Below are 25,515 nucleotides of genomic sequence, written 5' to 3'. Positions count from 1 at the left end.
CGGGGCGGGGCGGGGCGGGGGAGGGGGGGGAGGCGCGCGCGTGCGCGTGCGCGTGCGCGGGCATCGCGGGCCGGAACGCGGGGGCGCGCGCTGGCGTCCCGGAGGCGGAGTCCGCGGCGGTGGGCGGGGCAGGGGCGCGCCTGCGCGGACCACGTGGCCCGGGGGCGGGGCCGAGGGGCGGGGCCGCGCGGCCGGCGGAGGCAGGAGGCGGGGCGTCGCGGAGCGGCGGGGCCGGGGGAGGGCGCAACAGCTGCTCCCTGAGCACTTTCTGACCCAACAGTCCCCCTGCGCCGGACGCGCCGCGCCCCGGCGGCCCTAGGGACCCCCCGCGCCTGCACTGTCCGCGCGCGGACGCGTAGGGGGCGCCCGCGCCTCTGCCCCGTGCGCACCCCCGCCCCGCTCACCTTAGCCCCGCGCCCGAGGTGAGCCCGGCCCCCAAATCCCCGGGCGGGGCGGGTGGGGGCGGGGGGCGCCGTGCGGGGGGCGGTCTCGGCGGCGCGGGGCCCGGGGGATGGCCTCGCCCCGCGCCCGGCGACCCCCGCCGCTTTCGGGGGGCCGGTGCGGGCGCGGAAGCCGGGAGGTGTCCGCACAAAAGGCCGAGAGAAACTCCCCGTCGCCTCCCCTCCCTCCTGCCTTCCCCGCCCCCTCCCCTCCTCATTCAAACCTCGGCTCGCTCGTGTGGTGTCAGTTCAGTCCCGGCCGCCGCCGAGCGAGGAAATGGCCGAGGAGCCGGAGCCGCAGGTAAAGGGGGCGCCGCGCCGCGCCTCGCCCCCCGGGGCCCCGGGAGCCCGCCCCCCCCGCCCCCGCCCCCGCCCCGGGGACCCCCGCCCGCCGCCCGCCGCCCGCCGCCCGCCGCCCGCCGGCGCGGCTCCTCTCGGGCGCCCCCTCCGCCGCCGGCCGAGCCCCGGGCGGGCGTCCGAGCGGCGCTCGCATCCCGGGCCCGGGGGCGGGGGCGGGGGCGGGGGCGGCCGCTCTGCGCGGGCTGCGGGGCGCGGGGCGCGGGGCGCGGGCGGGCGGGCGCTGCCCCGGGAAAGTTGGGCGGCTCCCGGGGTGTGCCGGCCGGGCCCCCCGCGAGCGCCCGGGAGGGGCCGGGGCAACTTGGGAGCAGCCAAAACAATGCGCCCTAACAGGCGTCCCCCGCAAACAATGGCCGGGACCGTCCCCACGGGCCGGGCGGAGGGCGCGTCTACGGGGCCGGGGGAGGGGCCTGGCGCCGCCGCGGCCCCCCCGCGCCCCCGCGCCCCCCGCGCCCCCCGCGCCCCCGCGCCCGGCCCGGCTCCCCGGGTCCTGCCCATCCCCGAGCCGGCGGCGCACGGGCTGCGTTCCCTGGAGGTGTGTGTGTGTGTGTGTGTGTGTGTGTGTGTGTGGACAAGGTGCTTTCTTTTCTTCCCTTTTTTTTTTTTTTTCTCCTCCCTCCCTACCCCCCCCCCCTTTAATTTTAAAGATTTTTTGAAACTTTTTAAATGGCCCTTAAACGCTTAGGAGAATATCTTTACACCTCGCTTCCAGTCGGAGTCCCAGAGCCAGCTGGAGGCAGAACTCGTAACTCTAAAGGGCAGGCAGGATTGAACTGTTCCCTATAAGTGTTTCTTTCTTTCTTTTCTTTTTTTCTCTCTCTCTCTCTTTTTTTTTTTTTTAAAAGGGAAGTTTCTGCCAGGAGGCGCTGAGTGGCGAAACCGCGCAGTTTCAGATGTAGAGCCCTCTTCTCTTGCTTTGGCCCCAAAATGCGAGCGGCACGGGCCGGGGAGGGGGGAGGAGGGCGCTGCCGGGGGCCCCCCGAGGCCGGGCTGGGGGCGGCCTGGGCGGTGCTGCCCGGTGGGGGCCTGGCCTGGCCCGGGGGGTGGCTCCGGCCCGTACCTGCGCGCGGGGATCGGGACCCACACGTCCAGCTCCCGGGCTAGAACCCACATTTTTGGGATTCAGGGAAGGGCCACCGAGGACGGGAAGCCGCATTCTTGGGCGGGTGGGATGGGGGTGGGGAGGGGTGGGCAGGCGGGGACTTCTCCTAAAGGTTTAGTTACAGGAACAGGAAAGAGCCACCAGTGGCCACTTCTGGGACCCCAGTAGTCTGCTCACACTTGGGACTAGTAGAAAGTTTTATTTTATTTTTGTCTCTCTCCTCCACCCCCCCCCCCCACACCCACCTCCCAGGAAGAGAATAGTCACTTTAGAGTTTAAGGCCTTTGGTGTGTTCCTCTTTGAAATTCCTTGAGCCTCAATTTATCTTTCTGAATCAGCCTATAGGGCTCGAAGCATTGGCACAAACATTCCTAAATGTGTATCACACGCAAAGGGCTGTTGCAGTGGTCCTCTGGCCAGTTTGGGGGTCCCGTAGTAGTGACCACTACATGCTACATGCTAGCTGGTTTCCCAGCTTTCTGGATCGTTTGGAACCATTAAGCTGTATGTTTTAAGAAGCCTAGGTCTGATTTAGTTCAGGTTGATTCAATTATGTCTTCATCGCTTTTGAGTTGGTTGAATGAGTTGACATGAGATTAAGCTCAACAAAAGAAAAGGCAGGGTAACAACAGCTGCCGGCCAGGCCTGGCGACTAGGTAGGGGTCTTGGGAGGCCTTGCACCTTCTCTTTTGTATGTGTTAAGGAGTACATTTAAAAATGTTCTTTTTACTGTACTCTTCCCCGCCCCCTCCCCCATGGATGGATGCCTTGATTGATATCAAATAAGACTTAAAATACTAAGTTTTATAATACTTTGGGAATGAATAATCCGTAGAGTTTCCAAAAAGCCTGTGGTGTCTGCAGTGACAAGTGCAGAGTAATAATCTAATTGCTTTTTGTCTGAAAAATACAGCAGTCCGACCACTAGCTTGTGCTTGCTTAGTTAATGTGTGCTAAGAACTTTTAAGGTGTGTCCTTAATGGTAGATGACTTTTTCTGAGAAGTCATGTTTATTTTAGATACTGTTTTTTGTTCAGTATCCCAAAGACTATAGTAGAGTGTGTGTTTGTGTGTGTGTGTGTGTGTGTGTGTGTTTAATCCTGGTGTTTTAGTGAAGTCAAACCCCTCCCACCCCAAATTGCTGCCATTTTTTTTCATCAGTTATATAAGTATTAAATTCAAGAGGCAGAGAGACTTATTTAAAAACCCTGTTGTCAGTAGCTACAGCACAAGTTTACAATTTATTTGGCTTGTTTGTTGGAATAGGGCTAATAATCTGATTGTTTGGAATCTTAATTATTTGGTATGAAGAGGAAAGCTGCTCCTTTAGACTCCACACAGGTTTGCACGCTGGAGGAGGAAGTGGGGGAGGATTATGACTTTTCCAGGTGAAGGACACATACTTTTCTTTAGTGTCCAACTTCATTCAGTCCTTTTATCTTCACAGCACCGTCTAACACTTTGCAGTTTGACCTTTGCTGTTTTTAATAACTTGTAAGATCGAAGTTTAGCAGTTGTCTTGGGTTCATATTATTCCCTTTCACTTCCTAATCAAAAAAAGGAACTAATACACCACTTTGATAAAATTTGTAGAAAATACTGCTCCCCCTCACCTTGAAGAATCTATTTAGATAAAGCTTGCCGTTTTTTTTTTTTTTTCCCAGGTAGTTGAGGGGAAGAGGAGGGAGGAAGGAGGAGGGTTTGACTTTGCCTTTACTTTTAAGGTGGAGGTAGATTTGCATTCTCTTTGTAAGCCTCCATTTTTGGCAGAGGAACTTCTGGGAGGAATAGCAGCCCCTGGTTCCCTTCCAGTGGACCTTTAAAGAGGAAATCAGAAAATAAGACTTCATCATCAAGTCACTTACAAACTGATGAAATCATTAAAGAATATAATGGCCTGGCAACGACGGAGTCCCTCTCTCCTCATCTCAGATAATCACTTTTCTCTCTTTTAACAACATTTATGATGAAATGGCATGTTTTTGCCACAGCAGGGCTGCCTTTTCCCAACCCTGGAGCACTCTTAATTCTGAGACGCTTGATTAGAGCCTCAGGGGTCCCAAAAGATGTGCTGTTTTCCCACTTTATAAAATCACATTCTTTTCTCACAGTTGTCACAAACATGATCTTGGTGGATAAGAACTTTGGAGTAGTTTTAATGACTCTTGACTGTCTACTATCTCTACTTGAAGGGAAAAAAAAAAGATACTTCTTTCTGACGCTTGTAGGATTGTAAATGATTGGACCTTTTTTATGTTTCACGTGAAGCTTTGTTTCCATTTGCTCAAAGACAATTTCAGTTGAGAGTGTTCCATCTCACATATGCCAGTGTGGCCTGTGTGTAAGGGTTTTTGAGGTTGTTGGGGATGACTTATTTTAAATGGTTCATTGCTAATTTCCTATTTGAGTTTAACCCCGTAGCAGTATGTTTAGTAAATGAATTGGAAAGTTGAAGCCAAAGTCCTGAACAATGGCTATATATTTTCAGGCTTTAGAGTTGTACAGTAGGAACGAGAAATCTGAGAGCATTGTATAAGCTGAGGACTATTCCACTAGAATAAAAAAAAGTGTAATGAGATTTTAATTTAAACGACTACCTCTGGAACATACAGAACAGTTTCCACGTTAACTGAGGTGTTAGAAAGAAAAACCTGGAAGGTGTTTGTTTACAGGACAGCTACCCAGCAGAAACTAAAGAAATCTCGTCCCAATCACATGAAACGCTTTAAATAGTGAAAGGTTTAGTTACAGCATGTAGACTACGCCTGAGTCTGTGGTGGGATGTCGATCTGTACACCTCATTTCCAGATTTTGTAGGGGGAGGGGTGTTAACCGGTGTAGATGCACGTGGAAGAAAGAAGGATTGACACAAAGACAGCAGGAAATTTCTGAAATTTGGGAGAGGGAAGCTTGATCGTTATAACCAAATGGCCTCCCTTGGAGGGCAGTGTAAAAAAACTTACTAAGTTTGTTGGCTTTTTAAGGAAGACGGTGATCTGGATTATTTTTCTCTAGCCGATCATCTAGTTAGGCAAATTTGCCAGTGGTGTGTGGGGCACAGGATTTTGAATTGAGACCATGAGAGCAGATAGAAATCTGATTTTGAGGAAGTGGGACAGGGACCATCCTTTCCTAAAATCTGCCGTTTGTGATGAGCAAGCTCAATTCCTGTATAAAGCTATCTTCCAAATAAACAGTGGGGCAGCCCCTGTCATCCAGCTGCCACCACAAGCTACCCTTTTATGCTGAACATTGGAATGCTCATTAACGACTTTACATTTGAACATTTGTTGACTGACTGTTCTTAACATCCCCATTACTTCCTGCCCCGGGTAACTACATAACTGAGTTACTGGAAATTAGGGGCCAGTTTGGTAATTTTATGATAAAGTTGAGAAATAAAATTACTAAACCTGAGAAGACAGCTGGGTAAGTTAAATGAGAAGAATTCGCTCAAATTCCTTAGCTTTTGTTCTTGAAGGCTTCACCTAAGTTCTCTTTGACCTCCACATTCCTTCACTTGGTACAGAAGAGCCTCTACCCACCCTGGAGTCAGATGCCCGTTTTGTAATGGGTTCCGCAGTGGTTTGTGTATTGCTGTTCATTAGTTTCTAGTGTGTCAGGAAACCTCTTGAATTTTAAAATACAGTTCTATGGACTGGTGATTGAGAGTCCAGATCCATCTTGTTCTTGCATCAGCATTAGGAGAACTACGTGTTGTTATTTTTCCTACCTGTGTCAAAATCAAGGTAACTTTTCAGAACAGTTCAGTTATGCCAGAAGAAGTGTGTTTGCGTTTTTTTTTTTTTTTAACTCTGCGGATAAGCTTTGTTTTTAGTTCAGTATATAAATATATAAATCGACTCAACAGTGATTATATGTATTAATTGAAAGAGGAGTTTTTTTTCCCCCCCTTAATTTTGAAAGCAAACAGGTGACTTAGAAGAGCCAGACATACAACTTTAGTATTTACTCAACAGAGATAGGGAGGGGATTATTTAAATGTTGCTAAAGAAAGAGCTCATGCCTTAAAAGGCAGTGCCCATGTTTATATTTAATCTGGTTAGTTAAATTGGGTATAATTAAGAACACTCACCATTTGGCCTTGTTGAAAAAGAAGTGTAGGTGTGTAGGGTATTGGTGTAGTATGATGGCTATAGTTATTTTATCTGTATCTCCAGTTAGCTGCGTGTGTGTGCATACACAGGGTGTTTTCCTTGTGGGGAGCGAAAGAATACAGGTAAAGATAGAAGAGTTTACTGTTTTAGTTTGTCGAAATCTTCTTTCTGGTGTCAGTCCTGTCTAAAATCTTTTCAAAGTATTGAAGGTAGTACTGGTTAAGTAGCAATAGTGGAACCTGACCCATAACAGTGCTTAATCTTGCTTTTAAAGAAAATTATTTTTTTATTCATTTCCCTTAGAGTTCTCTTTTTCCGGTCAGGCTGGAATTTTTAAGAGCCGGTTCACAGACCACAGTATCTGTGAATATCGATAATACTGAAACTAAAACTAATATGTGGTGCTTCGTGTTCACATTAGGATCCTTTAACTGACCTTAATTGCTTTGGAATGAATCAGAGTTGTTAGTGTTGAGGCTCAAATATACTAATACGGTTATATTTTTCTATGGTACTTTGGTCTCTAATCGTATTTGGGACTGAACACTTAACAGTGTTCAGGATCTGGATCTGTCCCCGGGCTTTGCCTTTGAAGAGTCATTTGCTTTTGAATAGTTTAGATTGTGATGTTGAACGTAAACTTCTGAATATTTTAATCTTTTTCTTTCACTTTTCAACATCTTTCCACGGCTATGTTAGGAAAGTTGGGTTGACCATTTAGCTCATGGGTGTGACCTTGGTGATTTCCTTGAAATAGTGTTAAAGGATTTAAAGTTACAGGTTTGGATTGCCACTGTGGCTTCCTATGTGCAGTTCTCTTCACTGGTCGGATTAAGACAAGAAACAGTATGTGTGACCTACAGAAGGAACATTTATAGAAAAAACTGTAAGTTTCCTGACCAGATCTTGGAGATAATTTTGCTGTTTAAAGGGTACAAATGAATTGGCCGGAGACCAGCAGTTTGTTTGGGCTAAATATTTTAATGATCATTTATTTGGACACTTAAGTGACTCGGAGGGAAAAAGTAGGTTTGCAGGAATACTGCAAATTACTTGGCTATAAATAGAATATTTATATGTTTTGACAGTTTTTGAGGACTTTGAGTTCCTGTTGCTCCATAATAGGGTAATAAATATTCCATATAAAAAAATGTAAGATAACCTGTTCCACTGAAGTAGAGGCTGTGCGGTCACTAAAGGTTAACAGTGTGAGCACACTTGGCTATAAGGAACTACTCCTGAGTTGCAACAGTTGTCACCAAGGTGGCGTTTACTTCTAATGTGTTGTGCTGAAGCACAAATTGCTGTGTTTTTCATGAAGCGTCGTATACTGTGTAATATTTGCGAATTTCAAAATCTAGAGGTAGTGGCCGAATTCATGGGAGCTTTACTCTCAAATGCGGATCTGCTTTGAAAAGGAAAACAAACAAAAAAAACCGACAGGAGACCTGGCCTAAAGAGCATTAGACTTCTATTCCAGGTGGTTACAGCAATATGGTTCCTACTTTTTCCCCCAAAGATTATGTTGTTGTAAATTTTTTTGAAGTCTTTAAGTAATCATAATACGAAAGTGAGCCCTAGTATTGTCTCAGAAAATGAGGTGATACCCGATAACCTCTTGCCTCAGGTGCCTTGGGGCGAATGGTTGAAGGTTAAGGGCTGTCATTTACCCGACTAAAGGTTTAAGAGCATTTTGTTTAAGAGCATTTTTTTCAACGTTGAAAAACATTTTTGCCAACTGCTTGCAGTTAGCCTAGTATGTCCTGAATGCTCACTTTCTGCCGACTAAAAGCATTCAGATTGTAGGGTTGCATTATGATCTCCTCCTCCTTCCTCCAGTTCTTTGTGAAGACAGACAACTTCCTCTGCCAGCAGGGCCTTGGTGTGTCCTTGGCTTCTGTGTGCCCCACCTGGAGCGCCGCCGGTTCAGGGAAGGCCTTGGGGGTGCTCACTTCACTCCACCGGAATGGCTGTTATGAACAGTAATTAGATTAGAATGTCTATTTTTTGGTGAGTTTTGTTAGTATGAAAGTCTTTATTATTGCAGTCACTAAAGATTTTAGATTTTGTTAGCAGATTGGTTTTAAGTGCTGTAGATAATTGGTTTATAGGTTAAGGAAGTGCTTAGTCTGCATTCAGTTTCTAAGTCAAGAGTTGAAGGCATTTGCTATCAGAGATTTCCCCAGCTTGTCCTGCATTTCTGTTCTGGTGGGTCAGTAAAGGGAGAGTAGTTTTCAGACCAGATGACACAGTTTTGCTCTGTGCTGGTCACCTTCATGGTATGATTAAATAGATTCTTTTTTTTTTTTTTTTAATTACACCCTGGAAATGGCAGAGAATGGTATATATTAGATGGCAGCCACAGAGAGCCAGCCTTGTCGATGTTCTGACGAGCCTTCGAGTTAATTTTAATACCAGATCAGTTATGGTTGGTGACCATGGCTAGAGATGTGCAGTACTGATTCCATACCTGGACTGACGATGTAGTGTTTGTTCATTTATTCACTAGGTGTTGGTTGAGGGCCTGACCCTGGGCCAGAGACTCCTTTTAGGCATGGGGGGACAGCAGGGAACAAGCTGGACAGGGTCTCTCTCTTCCTAGGATCTTCAAAGAAATGGCCCAGGGTTTTCATATCCTGGGTGAGTAGTAAGGATGGCTATGACCCAAGATAGTCCAGTGCTTAGGACAGTTGGGTACAGTTAATGATTATCAGAATCTGTGCCAGAAGCTTCCCTGGAGGAAGAAGTACTTGGGTTTTTTGCCTGGGAGAGTGGTCTTCTCCATCTGACCATACTAGGTGGACATCCTTCCCCTCATCTCTGGACCTCTGTCCTTCCCCCCACCCCCAGCAAAACTGAAGCTCTTCTTTCTGCTAAGATTTTATTTATTTATTTATTTTGCACTGTGCCTCCTTACTAATCCTTCAGGTCTTGTATTAGAAGCTGATGATGACTTCCTTAACCCAGACATTTGAACATCTCAGATAAAAATTGAAGCTAAACTATTTTTCGAAGACAGGCATTTCCAGTTATTTGCCATTACCCTGGGTGAGAAATAATAAGGATGTACCCACATCATGTTCCTCATTCAAGGAGTGAGTTTAGGATTGGTGTCTTTTTGGGAAAGATTACCTGTAGAAAACTGGAGTTCCTCCCAGTTTAAAATATCACAGAGTAGTAACATTTCTTTAAAAAACCAGCCAGTTCATGTTGAGGTCTGACATGGAGGACTGACTTTGGTTTTGGTAAATTAGGGGATTAAAAAGACTTTACTGCTTGCTGTTGCCACTCTTTTCATTTTTTAAAAAGCTGTTTTGCAACCAAAAAAATAGGACCTCATAGAGGACAGCCTTTATTCAAATTGAAATTAATCTATTCTAGTTGGTGTAGAATTCATTGAGTTGTTGGTTTTTCATATATCTGTTGGCTGGTGAAAACAATGTTGTCTGAGTTTGAGAGCTGCTTTTCTAGAATATGTACTGATAATTTCTTCAATTAAAAATATTACCCGGTATGCTCGCAATCAGTAAATATTTGCTGAATGAATAAATGACTGCATAGGACCCTAAATTATCAGTTACATTTTCAAATATCATTTAATATCTTGATTTAGGATAGCATTAAGTATTCTTTTGAGTAGGTCTATCCATAAATGAAGATCTATCCCCCTAACCATAGAAATTTAGAACTCTTGAGGATGATCCTGTCATTTAACCGTCTACATCAAGTAGATAAAAATGGGGTATGTGGTGGTGATAGCCTGAACGCTGGGACTTAGCCAGAACTAGAACTCAGGTCTCTGGAGTGTTCTGTTAATAACACTCTGGTAGCCACCCCCTGTGTTTTATCCTCCATTGTGATTATAACTAAGAAATTAAGATAAAACACTTCTGTATGTTCTTTCTTGACTCTAATCTTTGTTCTGCAGTCTTATTTAGAAAAGCTTCATCTTAAAGATCTGGTTTATTCAAAACTAAAGATAGCAAGGGGCCTGAGAGTTTTCTTTTATTACGAATGTAAAGAAGGGGGAAGAAATGTTTCCTTGTCTTCTGTGAGCCTGCAGGCCCTTGCTCTTTGAGGAAGTGGAGAGAAGAAAGTAAAGTTGAAGGTGGTGGGAGTAGTTTGCAACTCTTTTTGTTGGGTAGAATTAACAGACCTCAGCTAAAGTAGTTGAGACTATTTAAAACCAATTCTGTGCCTGCCAGAAAGGTGGGGGGTGGGTGGTATGGGGTTTTGGAGATTAATTCTTCTTCAAGAATGACAATTAGCTTCTAAACCTGAGCCTGCAGAGCTGAATTTATTCAACGAATCCATTTTTTTTTTTTTTTCACCTGGCCAGTGCAGAATGTGAAAGGTGGGTTAAAAATGGGAGGACCACGTTGAACTGGCCGTGTGGAGGGTTTTATTTTCAAGTGTATATTCACAAAGTAGCTTTGTGTATGTATTTCCTTATTTATTGTGTAGACAAGGAAGCCCTACCCTAACGCCTGCAGAAGGCAGAAAAGTTGTTAAAAGCAACTCGGGCTTTGGGCAGTGGGTTGAGGAATAGAATATTCTGTGAACCACAATGATGGGGGTTTCTCTTGACCAAGATGAGCATCATTCTAAGGTGTTCTGTAGTTTTTGTATGTGGATTTTAGGAAAGCTTCATGTGTGTGTATGTTGTTGGCCCCAGTGCCTGTGTAAGCTTCGAGGGTGCATTTAGGCATTTGTGTTTCTCGACTGTATATAAGACAGTGTGAAGTTCTGGCTTTTATATTTTTACTTAAAGTGCTGTAATTGTCATTTTTCACAGTTGGCATACTCTCTAGATTAGTGGAGCCTGTTTATAAGGCTACACGTGTGCATTGTAGTGGCATTCAGAATGTATTTGGCTGAATTTAACAGTTTCTGTCCTGAATCTTTACATTTTAGATTTAAATCCTTAAAGGACCACGGGCTAAGTTTCTTAACTGGATGAAAATCTAGCGATTTGATAAGTATACTGATTGGATAAAATGCTAATGATTTAATTAACGAGCATGTTTAACAGGATGCACTGTGTTAGTTAACAGTGGAGCAGATGACCTAGGCGCCTCCTCTGCTACGAGCAGGCCAGCTGTGATTTGTCCACACCAGGCTTCTCTTTTCTCTGGCTGCAGCTAACTATTTCTGTTTTTCTTTCCCCCTCTAGGTTTTGGAAATCCCTTGTCTCCAGGTTGCTGGGATTGACTTCTTGCTCAATTGAATCACTCACTCAGTGGAGACAAAGAGAATTAATGCTTTGTGCTGACTCATATTTGAATCAAAGCATTGGGGAGTCTGTCTGCCTTGTTTGTGGAAAGAACCAGTGAGAGGCTCTGTCACCGAGCTTCCTAAGACTTCTGAAGATAAGAAGCTACAGGAATATATACTTTCTTTTGAACTTTTATAACAAATATTTGTTCTAGTTTTAAGTCCCAGGGCTGCTGGGGGTGTGAGTGACAAGTCTTACAAGTGGCCTTATTCCAATTCCAGAAATTCCTCCACCGGATTCTTATTTTATATACAATCCTAAAGTGCCAGGAAACATGCCCACTCAATCCCTGTTAGTGTATATGGATGGACCAGAAGTTATTGGCAATTCCCTGGGCAACCAGATGGAGCTAGATGATGCCGTGTCAATAAAAGGGACCACCGCTGTTCCTTTCAGAGCTACGCAGGAGAAAAGTATCATCCAGATAGAAGGATATATGCCCTTGGACTGTATGTTTTGCAATCAGACCTTCACACATTCAGAAGACCTTAATAAACACGTCTTAATGCAACATCGGCCTATCCTCTGTGAGCCAGCAGTTCTGCGCGTTGAAGCAGAGTATCTTAGTCCTCTTGATAAAAGTCAAGTAAGAACAGAACCTCCCAAGGACAAGAATTGCAAAGAAAATGAAGAATTCAGCTGTGAAGTATGTGGGCAGACATTCAGAGTTGCTTTCGACGTCGAGATCCACATGAAGAAGCATAAGGACTCCTTCACCTACGGGTGTAATGTGTGCGGAAGAAGATTCAAGGAGCCGTGGTTTCTTAAAAATCATATGCGGACACACACTGGCAAATCTGGAGCCAAGAGCAAACTGCAGCAAGGCTCGGAGAGCCCAGTAACCATCAACGAGGTGGTGCAGGAGCACGCGGCCGAGAGCATCTCCTCTCCTTACAAAATCTGCATGGTTTGTGGCTTCCTCTTTCCAAATAAGGAAAGTCTAATCGATCACAGGAAGATGCACAGCAAAGAGACGGCTTCCGGTGCCAGCAGTACACAAACAGACTGTCAGCAGGGGGGCATGCCAGCCCCGGGGCAAGAGCTCCTGCAGTTTTTAAACTTGAGACCCACATCTCACCCCGAAACCGTCAAGAAGCCCACAAAATGGATACCTCAGCTCGATCCGTTCACCACCTACCAGGCCTGGCAGTTGGCCACCAAAGGAAAAGTGGCCGTGTGCCGGGAAGTGAAGGAGCAGCCAGGGCAAGAAGGAAGTACTGACAACGATGACTCGTGTTCGGAAAAAGAGGAGCTCGTAGAAATTTGGAACGCGAGTAAAAACCATTCCGAAGGTTCTGGCAAGTCCAAGACCAGTAAGAGCGGTTGTGCGGGCTTCTCCCAAGATAAAGAGAAGCCCAGACCCTCCAATGGTGAAGTGCCTTCTGCGGAAGCGGACCCGAAGCTGTCGGGTCACAAAGAGAAGCCGACCCACTGCTCGGAATGCGGCAAAGCCTTCCGCACCTACCACCAGCTGGTGCTGCACTCGCGAGTGCACAAGAAGGACCGGAGGGCCGACGCCGGGTCGCCCACCATGTCCGTCGATGGGAGGCAGCCTCGGACGTGTTCTCCGGACCTCCCCACCACGCTGGATGAGCATGGAGCCGTCGACCGAGAAGGTGGTTCTGAAGATGGATCTGAGGATGGACTTCCGGAAGGGCTCCATTTGGGTAAGTGTGCTCTGTTGTGTAACAGGTCCCTTCACCTCTCAGGGCCTCGACTGTCCTCAGGGTTTCTTCCGCCTCTGAAAACCCGTGGTGTTTTATGTTTTGCCAACAGAGGACAGGCGTCTTCCCTTACACAGGGCTTCCGACCTGGGGCAGTGTGGCCCCCTGTGGAATCTGGTAGCATCTAGAGAGATCTTTGGTTGTCATAGCTGTGTTAGTACGCAGGCTGCTGGAGGCCAGGGGGTGGAGGCCAGGGTGCTGCTCAACATCCTACTGTGCACGGGGCGACCCCACACTGGCGTCCATGGCCTCAAGGTTGGGAGACCCTGGGCTTCGCTGAAGTTTCGTGACACACCAGATCTTATCTATAAAAACAGGTTCTCCTTTCGTGCAACCAAATTCCCTGTCCTCCAAGACCCAGCTCTCATACACTTATTCCAGACGATGTTCTAGTGGCCGCAGAAGGTGCTGGAATAATTACCAGCACCTTTAGAGAAACTGTGCGGTGCTACCTAGGTACCCTGTCCTCCTCTGTCTGGTGTGCTAGTGATTGTTAGCAGTTCAGGAACTAAGACCATTTGTGTGTAAAGGGAATGTGAACACCCCAAAGATGGTTTAAAAGAAATGTCACTTGCTCAGATTTCTCAGGTACTAATGGCTCTTGGAGGAAACAGAAGCCATTGCTGGAGGCTCACTGACCTCTTCTTATCCAAGGCGGAGGAGCTCACCTGTGCTTCACGCCTCGCCCAGCAGCACTTAACCTGGTGCTGCTTCAATCCATTTAATTATAATTTGTTTAAGTAAAGGACTCTGCTACTCGAAGACCGTTAAAAGAGCCCCTGCATCTTCAACAACCGAATGATGGGAACATGAGTTAGTCTTGCAGGGACGTTGCCATTCACAAACGTGGTCTTTGGTTTAAGCACACGCTGCTGTCTTCTTTCCCTGTAACCTGCTGGTGTGCGGCTGGCTTGTGAGAACCTGTGAGCGAGCCCCAGGATGAATCGGACCAGATGATACGCTGGCCTCTTCATCCTCCAAGCCCGCGCCCGGTTCTTTTTCCAAGCACACGATGTGCACATTGAGTATTTAGAATGGTTTGAGTTTCAGGGGACACAGGGAACCTAGCACTTAGAATATTACAGTCTTCAGAGATCTAGAAAATGACATTATGATGTCTTCATGACGTCATAGAAAGGCCTTGAGCACAGGCTTCGTCTTCACAGGGGGTCCTGGTAGTGTGCGTCCTGTTCGGGGGCATGCGGTAACGGGGGGATGACTGGTCCCGGCGCTGCCCCGGCGCCCTGAAAGAAGTGAAATGATGGGTCTTGTTCTGCCAGTAGGTGGTGTGGGCAGAAGCTTCTGGTGGAAATCTCGGTCGCAGGCGGCTAGAACGCCTGGTAATAGCTGGGAGCGCCACGACTTGCCTGCAGTCTGGTTCTACCACTGTGTTGTTTTGTGGCCCCATTACATGTTGCTTCACCTTTCTTCGCCCTGATTTCCCTGTTTGCAAAGTTGGTTCATCGACCCCTGATTTCTACCTTGCAAGGTGAATTTCAACAGCCTACTGGTAAAAAGTTTGCAGTCCTTGAAGAACTAGCACTGTAAAAATCAGAGGTGATGCTAAAGGAGGAGGAACCAGGTGTATGTGGTCATTTTGTGTCCTTTCTGTTAAAATAGATGGATTTCCTAACTTTTTTGGATGTGATGTAACCTACCATAAATCCTGACACATACTTGGGAGTAGGAAATTGCAGTAAGGTTCAAACTCAGCTAGTTGGGTGTGATTGTAAGACAAAGCTGGGCCTTCTGTGTTTAGAGAATTGGTTTTCCCAAATTTATTTTATGGTGTGGAGGTCTAGATTTATCTTGCTGTTACTTTCTATCAACTGGGCTTTCTATTAGATTTACTTTAAAGAAGACAAAAGGCAAACTAGGTATATTTTATTTTGTATTTATGTTTGTTCAACTTTATGGTAAGTTTAATAGTGGTTGTTGCATGTGATTATCTTTTAAGTCTTGGTAATCACTGGTTGTCTCTGCTGTTTTAGTATGTTTGGAGGTATCTAGAGGTTTTCCTCAGGGGAGTTGAGGGTGAGGGGATCATACAGTCCTCTGTCTGTTGAACAGGAGGCTGCCCATGGGTGGCTTATAGGCTGTTTTTTAGAATCTGTAAACCAGGTATATGTAATCTTGAAATGCAGAATGAGCAAGGAGCAGGGAAAAGAGGCTTTTTTAGTGGAGTTAACAGTTTTCAAGACAAAAAAGCCAGTTTAGTTAGGGCCAGTTTCTGAGAGATGATCTCACTTCTCTTGCCCTCATGGTAGTGCACATAATTCAATCCTGAGTAAGAGGAGGTTTCTCTAGAGCTTTAACGTTCTTTTTTATGGGAGCGAGTAGCTTACCTGCAGTGAACATAACTGTCTTTTGGAGGGCTGGTATTGAGGTATAATCATCTTTTAATGAGTGTTCCCAGTAGACCTTGACGCTGTTGCAGCAGAGATACGGCGTCCTGGCCATTGCAGAGATTGAAGTATAAAGTGTAGCCCATTGTCATTTGGGGACAGATCTTGACTGATCGCAGATACAGTTTTGCCCACGTGAATGCTCACGAATGATGAAATTTGTTTTCTGAAATGTGCTAAATTTCCACAAACTTACTTTTTTTTTTTTTGACCCAACGCCAAACCTTTTTTTTCTTTTAAAGATTAAGTTGTGCTTGCTACCCTCTAGTGGTAGCTGGCCTGATCTCAAGATGCACTTCTTTTCCCTAGTGGTTGGGAAAACTGGCAATTTATACTGGCTCTGTTTTCTAAATCACTTACTCAGAAGAAGCTGGTTATTCCAGCCAGTGTCTGTAGGTCCAGCCTCACTGTGCCAGATCCTGCCTGCTGCAGACATGTCGGGAGATCAGAAAGTTGCCCAAGCATGTCAGGCTGTGAAATGATCTTCCCTGTGATGGAGGCAACAAAGGAGGAACCGAATTGGTGACACCAAATTCTTCTGTACTCAGAAAACAAAAACAAAACCCAAAAAACAGGGCGCATGTGTCATAAAAAGCTTCAGAAAACATCAAGCAACCCCCAAAACAGCATTTGGTGTGTTCCTGTCCTTTCTGATGTACCCCAACACTAATACAAAAAGTTTTATGCCTTCCTAAAAATCTTCCCATCCAGGGTCCCCCAAGTAAGCTTGTCTTCCTGGTGTCCTTGAGCTGTCTTCTTACGTAAATATTTTTGTTTCTACTTTAAGATAAAAATGATGATGGAGGAAAAATAAAGCATCTTACATCCTCAAGAGAATGTAGTTATTGTGGGAAGTTTTTCCGTTCAAATTATTACCTCAATATTCATCTCAGAACGCATACAGGTAAGGAACTTCCTAGATTTTCTTAATTCGTATTCAAAGAATTCTGATGTGGAGTTTTGTGCCTTGACTTTTTATCTTGTTAGACCCTTGGAATAGTTTTAAAAGTGTGTAGTATGTTGAGGGCAGCTGTCCTTTTAAGTCTGTTAGTGTCCTTGTACTTGAACTCTTCTGTTTGAAAGATAGTTTCTTGTTTGGTTTCTGACTACTGTCTCATCTTATTAAAACCTCTTCAATATTTTTTTAATGCCACAGCTTGTGTGTGTGTGTGTGTGTGTGTGTTATTGTTACGATCTAGAATGCAACAAGCATATATTTAATATGTATTTAGATGGCCGAAGTGGCTGTAATGTAGTGGTTCAGGAAGCTGGGTGGGCTTGAACTGCATCTCATCCACTTCCCAGCTGTGTACCTTCAGGGAAGTTACTTCACCTTTCTGTGCCTCTGTGTTCCTAGCTGTAAAAGTAGGATAATGATATTCTGTTTCATAGAGCTATTATGAAGGTCAAATAAGTTTAAAATGTGCTATTTTTTTTATTTTTCATTTTTAAAATTTATCTTATTTTTTATTTTTTAAAAATATTTTATTTATTTATGAGAGATACACAGAGAGAGGCAGAGACACAGGCAGAGGGCGAAGCAAGCTCCATGCAGAGAGCCTGACCCGGGACTCAATCCCGAGTCTCCAGGATCACCCCCTGGGCTGAAGGTGATGATGCTAAACTGCTGAGCCATCTGGGCTGTCCTATTTTTTTTTTTTTTTTAATTAAAGACTTGTCACATTTCTTGATAAAAAGCGAGCAGCAACTGGTGAAAGATCCTGAATATGAAGATTACAGAGAGAGACAGGAAAAGGAAAGACCCTATATTCTCTCTTGGCAGATGATTCTGGTTTCCAAAGGTCTATTTCGATGTTGCTCAAGAACTTGTGTGACACGGTGACGTTTCTCGTTTTAGGTGAAAAACCGTACAAATGTGAATTCTGTGACTATGCTGCAGCCCAGAAGACCTCTCTGCGGTATCACTTGGAGAGACATCATAAGGACAAACAGATCGATCTTGCCTCGGAAGTCAAGAACGATGGGAAAAACCAGGAGATGGAAGATGCACTACTAGCCGCCGACAGTGCGCAAACCAAAAATTTGAAAAGATTTTTTGATGGTGCCAAAGATGTTAAAGGCAGCCCACCTTCGAAGCAGTTTAAGGGGATGGCCTCTACGTTTCCGAATGTTCTGGGCAGCACTGTCCTCTCGCCAGTACACAAAGATACTCAGGATTTCAACAAACATGCAACTGATGACAGTACTGATAAAATAGGCAAAACTCCTGCCCCTGCGTATTTGGACGCGTTACAGAAGAGACCGCCGGGCGACCCCCAGGCCGCGGAGCCCGCGGGTAGAACAGAGGCGGGGGTCCCTGCGCGTGCGGACGGCGGCGCGGCCCTCGGTGCGGCCCACGGCGCGGCCCTCGGTGCAGCCCACGGCCCGGTCCTCGGCGCGGATCCGGGCGCCCGGGAGCAGCCGGCGGGGACGGCGGCCGACGGCAGGCACCTGCCCGGCGCGGACTGTCAGGAGAAGCCCCTGAACCTGTCCCTCGGGGCTCTTCACGGCTGCCCGGCCATCTCTCTGAGCAAGAGTTTAATCCCAGGGATCACCTGCCCGTTTTGTACCTTCAAGACCTTTTATCCGGAGGTTCTGATGATGCACCAGAGACTGGAGCATAAGTACAACCCCGACATCCACAAAAACTGCCGGAGCAAGTCGGCGCTGCGCAGTCGGCGCACCGGCTGCCCGCCCGCGCTGCTGGGCAAGGACGTGGCCCCGCTGGCGCACTGCCCCCGGCCCCGGGCCCGGCCCGCCCCCGCGCCCGCGCCCGCCCCCGCGCAGCCCGCCAAGGCCGCGCCCGCCGACCGCGACCGCGACCGCGACCGTGACCGCGACCGCAACCGCGACCGCGACCGCGACCGCGGGAAGCCGGGCCCCGCCGCGCCCGCCAGGCCCCCGCCGCCGGGCCTCGACCCCAGCACTTTAGCGCCCAGCAACCTGAAGGCGCCGCGGCCCGGGGGGGCGCCGGGGGCCGCCCGGCCTGCAGAGCCCGTGCACGTGGAGCGCGGCCGCAGGCCCGACGCCAGGCCCCGGGCGCCCCCCGCCAGCGCCGCCGCCAACGGCTGCGCCGAGCGCCCCTGGGCCCCGCGGGGCCGCGACCCCCCGAGCGGCCGCCCCGCCGAGCCCGGGGAGCCCCTGGCCAAGCGGCCGCGGCCCGACGCCGAGCCGCCCGCGCCCGCCTTCCGCCGCGCGCTGGAGCTGCCCAAGTACCAGGTGGTGCGCGGCCTGCCCGCGCTGCTGCCCGCCGAGTGCGTGTGCCCGCCGCCCGCCGCGCTGCCACCCAAGGCCCGCGCCACACCCGCGCCGCTCTTCTGCGGGCCCGCGGCGGAAGGTGAGCCCGGGGCCGGGGCGGGGGCGTGCTGTGCGGGTTCCCTGCTCCCCGAGCCGGACCTCGGCTTCTGGTCCTCCTCCAAGTTTGGGGCGATCGGGTCCTCGCGGGCAGGTGTATCACCCGTGAGCCCCCAGGAGCAGGTGCGCCACCCGGTGAGCCCCCAGGAGCAGGTGCATCACCCGGTGAGCCCCCAGGAGCAGGTGCACAAGCCAGTGAGCCCCCAGGAGCCGGTGCACCACCCGGTGAGCCCCCAGGAGCAGGTGCGCCACCCGGTGAACCACCAGGGGCAGGTGCGCCACCCGGTGAGCCCCCAGGAGCAGGTGCACAAGCCAGTGAGCCCCCACGAGCCGGTGCACCACCCGGTGAGCCCCCAGGAGCAGGTGCGCCACCCGGTGAACCACCAGGGGCAGGTGCGCCACCCGGTGAGCCCCCATGGGCAGGTGCGCCACCCAGTGAGCTCCCAGGGGCAGGCGCTCTCCGCACACCAGGGACAGAAAGCCTACGAACCCCAGTGCATGGCTTCTGAATGGTTTTGATAACTAGGATTTTCGGCTCTTGCTGCCTTATTTAGCATTTGTTAAACGCCAAGTGCATCGTAAAAGGCACTCCTTTCCCCTAAATGGATAGATTGTTTAAGTCGTGGATTTACTTTGGAGTTCTCCCCATGGAAATGTTTTCAAAACCCCAGCTTCCTCCTGGCCGCGGTCCCTTAGGGGTGCATGGTGCGTACCTGTGCACATAAAGAGGTAGATCAGAGTGTCCTGGGGACCTGGCCCACTTGGCAAACTTGATTAAACCACTTCCTTTGTCAGATATAAGTCCTGCTGGTTTGTGCAGCCCCAAGGAGAAATCCATTTTAAGCCTCTCAGTTTGTATTAATTTCAAATTAAGGGTTCTGTGTGGTGACAATACTCTTATCAAGGATAGCTTGATGCCATTTGATCGGGTAGGGATAGCAAATTAAAAAACAATTGCTTTCACACACTCCAGTGAATTTCATAAAAATTGTGATGAAATATTAATTTTTGCAGCCTTTTGATTAAAACAGCCTATTTTTCTCCCTACCAGCTCTTAAAACGGATAGGCGTCAAAACTTTGCCTTTAATTGAAGAGTCTGGGCTCTGTGTTAGAAGCAAAATCCTTTTTTACTTTTTAAAGATTTATTTTTAAGTAATCTACACCCAACATGGGGCTTGAACTCACAGCCCTGAGATTGAGAATTGCTCATTCCACCAAATGAGCCAGCCAGGTGCCCCATAAAAATCCTTTTCTGAGAAAAGTATTTTTTCTCCTCTTCCCCACAGTTTTGGTTTATGGTGTATATAAGTTTAAAATATTTTATGCTTTTATACCATTTTTTGGGGCTTTTTTTTTTTCTGTGCCTAAACCCTGGATCTTAACTTTATAGTTCTTATTAGTGACAGCATAGTACTTAGATCTGTTTTAGCTTTAGTGACTTACAATTTTGTGCTAGCACATGTCCTCAGGGCACTTAAAAACATTTTACTTGTAACTTTGCAACATGAATGCAACTGGTGTGTTCTGATCACATTACCAGTCAGGAATTGTGAAAATTGAACCTCTGACAACCCATATACATCTTCCCAGTTGTTGGACTTAATTCTAAAGACCTTTCCACATTTTTTTTCCCAACAGGAAAAAGGCCTGTGTCGTATCAACACTTGTCTAGCAGCATGCTACAAAAGAGAAACTATGAGAATTTTATTGGGAATGCACATTATCGGCCAAATGACAAAAAAACTTGATTTACTATTTCGGGTAAGAAAGGTGAACGCATATATGATGTATTGATTTTATCTGATTGAAAACAAACCATCTGGCTTATCCAGTAGGATATAAAGTAAAATTACTTTTAATTTTATTTATTTTCAAGATTTGTTTAATTATTTTGGAGAGTGAGAGCGCAGTGGGGGGAGGGGCAGAGGGAGAGGGAGAAAGACTCTCGGCAGAGCCCTGAGATATGACCTGAGCCAAATCCAGGAGTTGGAATGCTTAATGGTGCCACCCAGGTGCACCTAATTTTAATTTTAAAGTGTTTTATTTAAAATTTTTTATTTTTTAAAACATTTTATTTATTTGAGAGAGGGAGAGAGAGAGACAGCAAGAGTAGGGGCAGCAGGAGAGGGAGAAGCAGACTCCCCGCTGACCAGGGAGCCCGATGTGGGGCTCGATCCTGGGACCCTGAGATCGTGACCTGAGCTGAAAGCAGACACTTAACCCACTGAGCCACCCAGGCACCCCAGGTTTGAAGTGTTTTAAAACTTTGAGTGCTCAGGGTCTGTATCAGTGATGATGATTATATTAATAATAGTAATAGAGACTGGAATTTACTAAGCATTTATTTTATGCTCAGTCTTGAAGTATTTTATAATCATGACCTCACTTAATCCTTTCCACGGCAGGGGGCATCAGGCCAGGGATTAGCAAACTGCCCTCCACCTGTTTCTGTCTATAAAGTTTTAACTGGCTGTCAGCCATGTCCATTCCTTTATGTATTGTTGATGGCTGCTTCTGTGCCACATTAGCAGAGCTCTGGGTAGTTGTGACAGGGAGCACACGGCCTGCAAAGCTGAAAATATTTACACTCTGGCCCCTTGGAGAAAATGTTTGCTGACCTCTGGGTTAGGAGGCCCTGTGCACACTTTACAGAGGAGGGTACCAAGACTTGGAGTATTGAACTTGCCCAGTGTATACTCTGTTTTTGGTTCTGTCCTAGGTCTGCATGAACCAAAGCCTGTGCCCCTTCCCCCGCACCCCCCAACTCTCCTGTTTAATCTTTGTTGAAAGCCTCTGTGCATCCTTATCTGTTGGGGGAGGGGAATGGGACAGGGACAAGTAGGTGCATTTTGACTTTGTGCCTCACATGGCAAGTGTATATAACTGTAGATATCGAGAAGACTCAAGTAGTATGGTCAGAGTTGTGTGATTATTAGTTTAGTTAATTCCAGGTTTGGCCAGCGGGCCTGATGTCCAGGTGAAGAGTTATTCTAGGCCTAATTTACCAATGAATTGCATGAAGAGATGGGGGCTGATGGACAGTTTGAGTTCTCATGGAAATCCTTGTCCTGTCATGTGACCACCGTTTATACTCCCAGTCTAGGGTGCGAGTTCTCTGTCTTGTTTCCAGTGGGACAGGTAGGGACGGACCTATTAGCCTTACGCAGGCCTACGCTCCTTTTTTCCCCTCAGGTAGTGAAAGTAGAATGAGAGTAAAGTGTTGGACAGGAACGGGGTTAAGTCCACTCTCCATTAAAACAAAAACGAAAATTTATGGGAACAGATAATTTGTAACAGATTTCTTGTGCCATATGGCACAGCAGGTCCTTAATAGTAAATGCTAACTGTCCTGTTGGTCCAGCCCTAGCCTCTTTCTGTAGGCTAGGGCTGGCCCCCTGCACCATTATGCTCCCCCTACAAGTGGTTCCCTTCCATTCCTCCCCACTGGCCCCCACCTGTGTGTCCACCTTCACTGCTAGCTCGGGTGGAGAGGAGACTCGTGTTCATTGCCTAGTCTACTGCGGGGAATATCACTGGTAAAACTTGTTAGATGTTGGCTGAACAAATGTTATATAAGCTTTCAGTTTCTCATCGGTGACAGTTGCTTTTGCCAGACTTAGTGTAACTTATATGAATTCTGATTCTTGGTAAAATCCTCTTCATTAAATCACTGTTCAGTATGTAGTAGTATCTCTGAAGCGGCACAGCATTATGCAGAGTCCTGATATTTTCGTTGCAACATTACTTTTTTGTAAAGATTGTATTTTTAAGTAATCTCTACACCTGCTGTGGGGCTTGAACTCACAAGCCAGAGATCGAGTCACATGCTCCATGCACTGAGCAGGGCAGGCGCCCCTTTGTTGCAACATTTGAGCTTACGTGGAACTCACTGTGTTTCTAGATCTCCTTATTTCTGTTGATTGTACTTTGCTATTAAAGATTTTCTGGGCCGTATTCAGTTTTATCTTAATCGCTTCTTGAACCTTTGTTTCCACAGGTCTTGATGGATGTGTACTGTCCACAAATTGAGTTCGTCCATCCTTTGGCAAAAGCAGATGGTGGGAGCCTGTGAAATAAGCTGTGACCGTACCATGCGTGTAACATGCCAGGAACACTACGGTTTTGTAAAGTTGTTCTGTTAACTTTTGTACCAAATAGCAATAAAAACTATAGTTGGAACAGTTGGGTTGTACACAAATGGAGACTGGAAATCTCTATTTTGTCCCTGAATAATATTTTTTTTAGAATCGACCAAATAAGAAGAGGAGTCTTTTGCATACTTGAGCGCTGCTGGAAAGAAACCATCTGGGTTGGGGGGTGGGTGGGGAGAAAGTATATGACGCTTGCACCTCAGGTAATATGTACATATGTAAGTTCTAAACCTGCTTGTTCAAATACTGTGCATACTCTTTTCTCTAATGTAGCTCATCACTTTGAGCAGTTCCTATTTGTACTCTTTCGTTGAAAATGTATGTTTTTAAAAAAAATTCTCAATGATTTGTATTATGTTAAATCTTCCCCAGTCTATTGTCTTAACAAAATTGTTAACACAAGTATTGACCCTCTATGAATATGTGCTGCATATACTGTGGTCAGTCATTTTGAATTCGGTGCCCTTTTATTGTAATTTTCATTTTGTCAACAGAGGGAGAGTCCAGATCCACGATCCTTTTCTGAAAAAGTGGTGTGATTTGTGGGGTTTTTAAGTGTGTGTGTTTACAGAGAAGCATGTCCTCCGCAGAGCAGCCACATACGCAGTAAACATACCAAATTGTATGTGGAGTTCCTAAAAGTTATTTTTTATCACATTAATCATTTTTGTTGGAAAATTCAGGTTTTCTTGGCTTTTCCTTAAATTAGTATGTAAAAAAAAAACATAAACGTTAAATTATACATGTGAATTACACATATTGGAAGCAATTTTAAAGGACATGAAAGTTTTCGGGTAAATTTTAGGTTTGTATCTAGGAGTCTTGGTGTGCCCGGCATTTGGGTTAACTGTGGACATATTCGAGTTAATGATAGACACGTTGATTCTGAATAAGGAACTGCCGGCTGAGCCTTCTGGTAATGGGGAAGATGTGATCTGTTTCTTGACCTCCGTTGTCTTCCCGTTTTTGGTTGTTTGGAGCAGCAACGTTTTTCTCAGTGCATGTGTAGTTTGGGTTTTTAAAGAGAGGTTAGCCACCAGCTGGCTTGCTAGGTGTTTTAAACTTTTGTTCCCTTAATACGCTGTCCGCGGCTGAGTTTATTCAGCAGTACATTGGTTTAGCAACCACAAAATATTTTATTAAGAAAACCGTTTTCAAAAATAAATTTGCACTGTTAAGTTTTCTTGCCCTGTCCTTTTGCGTTAGAGCAAGAGTGAAGTCCTAAAAGAATCCTGATTTATTTCTTTGTTCTTGTTTTTGTTTTCATTATGTAACATGAAGCATACTTGACAGAGAAGTCTTAAACTCCCACGTTAAAGGGAGACCTGATTAGAGATCAGTCTGCTGTCATTGCAATGAAGTGCTTTGTATCAGGAAAGTGTACACTATTTACCTTTTTTCCTGTTCACAAGCTGAGCCATATGTACATAATCTAGATTTTTGTTTTCATAGTTTTGCACTTTTATAGCCTATTTTTGAAGATTAACACATTTGCAAGATGATTGACTTGATCTTTGCCTAATCCAATGAGTGTTGCAGAAAGCTTGCTGTGACTATAAATGTAAATCTTAAAAGGGGATACGAGATAATAGAGGGCTGAAATTTAAACCTGTATTTAAAAAAAATCACCAAATCTATCTGAAAACAAGTCAATTCATGTCATACTGAAATTTTGGGGGCTTTCAGATTTCTCCTTTCTTAACCACATTTCTGAATTTCTGAATGCATAAAAATGTCCATTTTTTTTTTTCACAGCCCTTGTACTCCAAAATTTTTGTTTGTTTTTGTTTTTGGTCCATCAGTATTAACTATTGGGATACTACTGGTTTTGTATGTTTTTTTTCCTTTTGAGACAACAGTACATATAATAGAGGTACAATCCATTGGATTTTTGTTTATGTATTTATTTCATTCCAGTTTGATTTATTTTAATTGTTGATACTTGTCAAACAGTAGACATTACTTGTTTTATTTATGATATATTTCAGCTTAAAGTTATGTTATTATATGTGGATGTAAATATAGATTTGGTGTTTTGCAGTCTTGGGTTTTGGTCTTTATTGTGTCCCTGGTTTCTGGTTTTGTTTTATTTGACTTTTTATAAGTACAATTTTAAGCCTACTTAAAGGTTAGTGTAATGAATCCTTGTGCTCCCCAGCAGTATTTTGCATCACTTCAACTCTTCTCCCCTGAGTATTTTAAAGCAAATCTCAGACGTGATACAGTTTCATTTTACACTTCAGTATGTATCCCTAATGGATAAGAGCTTTCATGATCACACACAGCTAAATGGACAATGATTCCTTATAACCAACCTCCATGACAATGTTCCCTGGTTGTCTCAGAGGTGGCTTCTCCTCAGGACCTAAACAAGATGCCCTTAAATTGGTTTTAGAAGATCCTTTTTTTAAAAATTTTTTTAAATTTAAGATTGATTTATTTTAGAAAGAGCAGAGGGAGAGAGAATTTTAAGCAGACTCCATACTGAGCACAGAACCTGACTCAGGGCTCAATCCGAGGACCCTGAGATCAGGACCTGAGCTGAAACCAAGACACGGACACTTAACCGACTGGGCCACCCAGGAGCC

At 46.2% G+C, this 25,515-nt stretch overlaps 1 protein-coding gene across 1 annotated transcript; it reads left to right on the top strand.

The window, feature by feature from the left end:
* Positions 1–511: 511 nt before the first annotated feature.
* On the top strand, positions 512–24,967 carry ZNF217 (zinc finger protein 217). The gene is made up of 7 exons (XM_072799734.1): positions 512–741; positions 6,775–6,863; positions 11,478–12,959; positions 16,209–16,325; positions 17,280–18,758; positions 20,415–20,537; positions 22,774–24,967. Exons 1-6 carry the CDS (start codon positions 512–514, stop codon positions 20,522–20,524), a joined length of 3,507 nt encoding a protein of 1,168 aa, XP_072655835.1. The 3' UTR covers positions 20,525–20,537; positions 22,774–24,967.
* Positions 24,968–25,515: the final 548 nt, after the last annotated feature.

Source organism: Canis lupus, chromosome 26 (assembly GCF_048164855.1).
Source record: "Canis lupus baileyi chromosome 26, mCanLup2.hap1, whole genome shotgun sequence".
Classification (NCBI taxonomy): domain Eukaryota; kingdom Metazoa; phylum Chordata; class Mammalia; order Carnivora; family Canidae; genus Canis; species Canis lupus.
The sequence above is the reverse complement of the archived record's forward strand: the minus strand, read 5'-3'. Positions and strand labels throughout refer to the sequence as shown.

What these genes read in the sequence shown, in the direction of transcription:
- ZNF217 (XM_072799734.1), top strand. Translation starts at nt 512, where the DNA reads ATGGCCTCGCCCCGCGCCCGGCGACCCCCGCCGCTTTCGGGGGGCCGG. An exon ending in TCCGGAAGGGCTCCATTTGG is followed by an intron (nt 12,960 to 16,208) that starts GTAAGTGTGCTC and finishes TTCTACTTTAAG; the next exon opens with ATAAAAATGATGATGGAGGA. An exon ending in CTGCGGGCCCGCGGCGGAAG is followed by an intron (nt 18,759 to 20,414) that starts GTGAGCCCGGGG and finishes TTTTCCCAACAG; the next exon opens with GAAAAAGGCCTGTGTCGTAT.